Here is a 6588-nt window from a genome sequence, read left to right as displayed (position 1 = left end):
GGATGCGGGCACAATGTTCTTTGATGGCTCCATTTTGTAGGTGCATTGTTAGGCGTCTTGACAGGGTTGTGGTAGTCATTCCGATGTAGGAGGCGTATATATACACACACACAAACACACACATGCAAAGCAAGAAAAATTTCTCAAGCCAATTAGTTGGACACACACATACACATATAATTAGAAGCATGCTTTCTCAAGTAATAAAAGTTTACATGACTCAAGCACCTGTTTGTACCTAATCTCATTTACTAATTTAAAACAATGCAGTGACTTATTATTTTGTGTCATTATGAAATATGCTATACTAATAAAAAAAATATGATGTAGTTGGATTGCAATTACGTGACTAGTATGTATTTATGCATTAGAATATGCATAACTCTTGTATTCCACAGAACCTTGTGGAACCCCTGGATATCTGTCAATGAAATTATGGGTTCTTCATCCATGTCATTGATGTAAATCAAAAAGAGCAAAGGTCCTGACACTGAGCCCTGAGATACCAACTTGTGACATTAATCCAATTTGACTAAACTCCATTTATAACAATGTGTTGCTTTCTTTCATTTAGCCAATTTTCTATCCAATGAATAAATTTATCTCCCCCACACCTACAGATCATTTTTGTAACAAACCTTTTATGTGGCACCTTGTCAAATGCTTTCTGAAAATTTAAATACAACCAATCCAAACCTATACCCTCATCTACATAAGCAGGAACCTCACTCTTCACAGAATGTCAAAAGATTAGTAAATTAAAGCTTTCCCCTTAGTGAAACCAGTGTTGAATATATACTTGTTTACTCTACACATGGTCTCAAAACTAATATCAACCTTAAAAGGTAATAATAATAATACAGTGATTACTGGTAATTAAAACTTTCCCCTTAGTGAAACCAGTGTTGAATATATACTTGTTTACTCTACACATGGTCTCAAAACTAATATCAACCTTAAAAGGTAATAATAATAATAATACAGTGATCACTGGTAATTAAAAGACTTTTTCACAAACACACTTCTAACCCTATCCTTCTAAAAACTAACAAGGTTTAATATAGCATCTTCAATAGAAGTTCTTTAACATACTGAGTTAAAAAACAATCTTACCATATCCTCTGTACCATGTAAGTAAGCCATATTAATCTAGTTTATGTCTCTAAAGTTGAAGTCTTCCATAACAATATACAAATTTTATCAGCAGCATAAAAAATGTATGTGTAAACTGTAATATTCATATCAAATTACTGTTGAGAAAGTTTGTAAAAAATCCAATGAGCATCTTTTCTCTCTCCCATCTAACAATTCAACCCAAACATTACTACCAACAACGTATCATCACAGAGTCATAATCATTTTGATCATTTCGAACAAAATAATTCCTCCCTTCTTTTGTTTACATGATGTTTACAAAACAACTTAAACCTAAACTCAAATATAATTTAACCATGACTCAGTAACAGTAATATCAGCAATATCAAACTTCTTAAAACCAACCGAAGCATCATTTTTTATCTACACACAAGCAACAGCCAAAGCACAAGTTCTTTTCCTTCTAATTGTGGAGTCTCGACACAGTATGTGGATCACTGAGGCCAAGTACTGTTCTGCCATTTCTAATTCCAAAGCACCAAAGAGAGGGAGGCAACTTACTAGCAGAAATCACTTTTATTTTATATCTTACTATTATAAATTATTGGGTATTACTTTCTTTTTTAAAATACTTATTTTTAACTCCAAGTACCCATTGTATATAAGATTATTTTAATAATAATATTACTTCTACAACTATTATGCCTTTCAGAAATTTGGCATGGGCCTTGGAACAGGCTATCCTCCTTCCAATAATCCCTTACAGGTTCTTCTCATTATAATATGATGCCTAATTGAGTTTATTTAACCAGTATTTATCCTTCCCACATACTTTTCAGGTCACTCCATATTTCCACCCTCTTTCCTCCATCAATACTTCTAATTTTAATAATTTGTTAAGTTAACTTTTAGAATTACTATAGTATTACCAGTAGTATATAAAAATAAAAGGTCACGCTTTTTTTAATTTGAGTTTTTATCCCCTGAACATTCAGTAAAATAATGGAGTCACTTGTCATAACACAAGTCCTTTAATTTTAAACACTGAGTGAATTCCCCCAATTAATTTGCTTTTATTTATTACGAGAAATTAATGTTAGTGATGCTACTTCACATCACAGTAGATGTTAATCGTGATCTAATCATCCACCCTAAGTGACATCATTTTAAATTAACATAATCATGAAAAACTTTCAAGTTAATTTAAAATGATGTCACTTACGTGACTTATGTTGGATCGTGGTTAATAACAATATTAACCGAGATGTGAAGTAGCACGATATTACTAACATTAATTTCGGGGAATTAATAAATGCAAACAAATACACTAGGAGGATATTAACTTGACGCATAAAGGACTTGGGTTACAACAAATTACTCTCATGGTAACAGTTATTTATTTTTTACTGAATCATGAAGGGGAAGCGGATAATATATTGTTAGGTTGATTATCACACAATTATAATTGCCACTTTTAATTATTAATGTAAAATACTTACCTGACGAGGATCTTTCCATTTAACTTTAAGATGTGGGGTTTCAGTGTAAACCTAACATATTTGTTTATATATTTAGTTCAACACACTATCCTCAAAAACCACCATATTTTTCCCTCTCTCGATAATTGTTAGCCCTGCCATCTGTCGAAGTAATTGGAAATAATATTGTACATCACACAACATAATATATAATTAATAATAAAAGTTGAGAAATATAGAAACAGAATATTAATGATGAATTTGTGAGCCATTGACTTCTACATTTATTTTAGTTAGGATTCTAGTTATAGTTTGTGTATTTTTTCCTTCTGTAGTTTAGTTCAGCTACACTTATTTGATTACTCACCTGTCTCCTTATAAACACCTAGCGATAATATATGGATACCAAATTCCTTCATGATTATGTAATACAAATACTAAGTTTTGCCAAACAATAAAAACCTTGCGGTTAGAAGTTCATGTTATGTAGACTTTTGAGAGTAGTTATAATATTGATAGATTAGAGAGCTGTGATAGGTAAGAGATATTTAATTGTTAAAAGAAACTATTGTAAATACTCGCTTGATCTTTATTTGTGATACAATGTTATTTTTAATATGTGCCAAATATTGTGAAAGCTAATGAATTGGGTTTTTCCCCTTCTTCGGATTTTTTTTCATAAATTTGTTATTATTGATATACTTATTTTGGTAAGAATTGTTATTAACAACGTTGCTTTTTTATCATTTGTGTTTGAGCTTGAGATTGGAGATTGTGATATTATTTACAAAGTTATGGCCCGGTACTACTTAATTATTCACTGATATTTTCTAAAACTTGTGTTAAGAAATTTTTAATTTATTGTTCCCTGGTAATAACCTGGTCATTTGATAAGTTACAAATTTCGATAAAATATTATTAATCTTAGCATTGTTAAAGTGGTTGCAAGATTAAAATATCTCTAGTCTCATTACAATATTTTTAATATGATTCTGTGTGTGGAAGATTCGCAGGGAATGACTGTTAGACATTGCCAAGAGTTAGAATAGCTAAACATATTGTGTTAAATTGGATAACTCTAGATTTATCAACATAGGTCTATTGCAAGAATTACTGTGCGTGACGAAGTGATTTACCAATTATTAAAACTGTGAATTAGAGCGTTAACAGTTAGCGACATTTTACCGCAAGACGCACTTCAAATTTTGGGACCGTGGATGTGTTATAAGCCATTTTGTCAAATCACACTATTCGATCAAACAAAAGTATCCCAAAATTGTAGCGGTGAGTACTGTTGACTAGATGTTTTTTCCCATTATTTTATCAGCTCAAAATAAGGAACCGTTGCGCAAACATAGGCGCAACAATCAATTGTTTGTGGGGGAGGGGGTTGAGCGGTATATGTCCAATGTTTTCCCTTACCCTTTGTCTTACTCAAAATTAGACAATCGGGTGGAAATCTGTACTTTAAATCTTTCGCCATATAGTCTAGCTATTAAAATTTCTGTATGCAACCGAAAAGCTTTTCTTTCCTTAATCCTCCGTGCTGATTTGCATAACTCGCTGATACACACAGTTAATATAAGTAATAAAAAACATTTGTAAATGTAAAATATTGTAGGGAAGTGCCAAGAATAATGCAAACAAGAATATGGCAATGATACAGATATGCATAGATCATCCCTACATGACTTTCAATATTAAGATTTAATATTACACTGTAAATTGCACGAGTTCAAAATGGTTTCGATGTCGGTCAATTCGACCAACCTCGTAACGAGAGTCTGTTATAATCAAAACATGTTTTTATTCAACTTGATTTTCCTTCTACGTAAGTTCTGGGCTCTTAGTTACACTACATTGATGCCTACCCTGACATGACCATGATATTATGATGAACAAATTGTATACCAACAATCAGGAATATATAACTTCCAACTGCAGTAATATTAAATATTTTTTACTCTGCCATCCTTACATCATTTTATTACTTGTTTTATGGCATTTTATCCCCTGACTGAAAGTTAGTGTATTTTATGAATGTGTGTAATAAAATTTAATATTATGCGTATTGATTTTTTTTACTTCTTTACTTCATGTTGGCTCCCTAAAGACACCGATTGTTTAGTGTACAAAGTGTTAGAAAAACATTGTTTAAGTCCAAAATGAAACTAACTCTGTTCTACTACTTAAACCCCTTTAAAGGTGAAAATCTAGGTAAAACCTGCATTAAATACCTGCGTAAAATGTAGGTGAAATCTGTGGAAAAGTTTGTGAAAAACCACTTCTCTCAGGCCACAACACTTTTTTAAATATGGTGATAACCCACGAAAACAGTAACTGGTGGCTGTTAGATCAGTTAACCAATGGGCAGTGAAAATTATGGACACGCCCATCCACAACTACTGCTTGATTCACTGACAAAAATAAGTCTATATGTTAATTAAAAAGCGTATTGCTATGCCTGTAAGAGAATTAGACAAGAAGTTGCCTTATCTCCACTTGATCCAATTAACCCCTAGGGAATGTTAAAATGAGAAAATTGCATGAGCAGTGCTCTGTTCAAGCCTTTGAAATTATAGAGAAAAAAGAAAATTTTTAGTAAATTTAACTTTAAACTAAAAAGAAGAAAGACATGTAGCACTATAACTATTTATTGATCACTTGCATTACTCATGCCAAGTTATATTTGCTTATTCAAATAACAAAGTGGTACATATTGTAGTTGGAGTTTTTCATCCTGAAAATTATTTAAACCAACCCTAGTTTTGTTGTTTTGTTATTTATTCTAATTTAAGGTGACACTTTACATTAAAACCCTGATTTTATAAACGGACAAAATAAGAACTAGGTATTGGGCTGTATCTCTAATTAGTATTTTATTTATTAATTTTTAAAAGTGAGTAAATATAGTTTTTCATTGCATAATGTTGCCTTTTCCACGGTTATTTTTATTTCAAGTTTTCAATAAAGTTGAAATGTAAAGCTATTGTGTATTATCATGTAAATTGATTTCCCGAAACAGTAAATTAGGTAGGTCCTCTATATAATGAGGAGGTTCAGCATAATTCTGAGTTCCGCTTTACTAACCGAGTCTATACTAAGAAATGAATTAAGTGATATAGGGTGATACACAATGAAAACAATCTTTATTTGACACGACAAAAATCAACAGCATGTGTATTTTAACTTTTGAATGATGGGCAGTCGTCTTTACTGGGGTTGTGAATTGATCAGATTGGTTCTACTCCCTCAAGACATATTTCTAAGCTAACCAGGCAACTCAATATGATGTTCCAAATTGACTAAACCTCGCATTATTTACTCGAATCTGCAACATCGAACCAACATAGAACAACTAGCACTATCCACATGAACATTGGAATCTGTAACCTCAGAATAACCCAGAGCAATTAGCATTGTCTACATGAACTGGTCTGTCACATTCAAACATAAGGGACATTCTAACCTAAAGATATCGCCTTATTTACCAATGGCGAACACTGCTGTTAACCTTCATCCACAAGCTGCGGCCTTACACTTATAATCTCATGGACTAGCCAAGTGTTATCTCCTAGGGATTGACAAAGAACAAAGGTAGCTGGAACAAAATCAACTGTTATGCAAAACTACATAGACCTAGAAATAAACAAAAACAATTTAAAATTAATGTTAAAATAAGAAGGTAGAAAGTGCACAATATGCCTGCATATTATGCCCCCACCTCTTCTTTCAGGCTTATCTTCAAGCTGACATCAATTTTAACTTCAAAACCAATCAAACTTATAATCAGGTTTTGGTCAAAGAATACTGTAACTTTTCTATACTCGCCCCTGAAAATATTTACACAAAACCCAGACAGAGAAACTGTTTATGACAGAAGGAAACTAAACCAGAAAACCTATAGCAGTCACAATACAGAAGAAATTACATTAAAAACCTTTATGACAATATTACAATGACAGCAATAAAGCAAAATACAATTTAAAACTGGTACGTCATAATAAGTCAAAGT

At 32.0% G+C, this 6588-nt stretch overlaps 1 protein-coding gene across 1 annotated transcript in view; it reads right to left on the bottom strand.

Moving 5' to 3' along the window:
- LOC106463913 (cytohesin-1-like) overlaps positions 1 to 2717 on the bottom strand; it is a 136605-nt gene extending 133888 nt beyond the window's left edge. The window contains exon 1 of the mRNA XM_022391550.1: positions 2595 to 2717. Coding sequence (XP_022247258.1) covers positions 2595 to 2613 — 19 coding nt within the window. The 5' untranslated portion in view covers positions 2614 to 2717. The remainder of the gene's footprint in view (positions 1 to 2594) is intronic.
- Between the last annotated feature and the right edge of the window lie 3871 nt (positions 2718 to 6588).

This window comes from Limulus polyphemus, unplaced genomic scaffold (genome assembly GCF_000517525.1).
Source record: "Limulus polyphemus unplaced genomic scaffold, Limulus_polyphemus-2.1.2 Scaffold1515, whole genome shotgun sequence".
Taxonomy (NCBI): domain Eukaryota; kingdom Metazoa; phylum Arthropoda; class Merostomata; order Xiphosura; family Limulidae; genus Limulus; species Limulus polyphemus.
The sequence above is the reverse complement of the archived record's forward strand: the minus strand, read 5'-3'. Positions and strand labels throughout refer to the sequence as shown.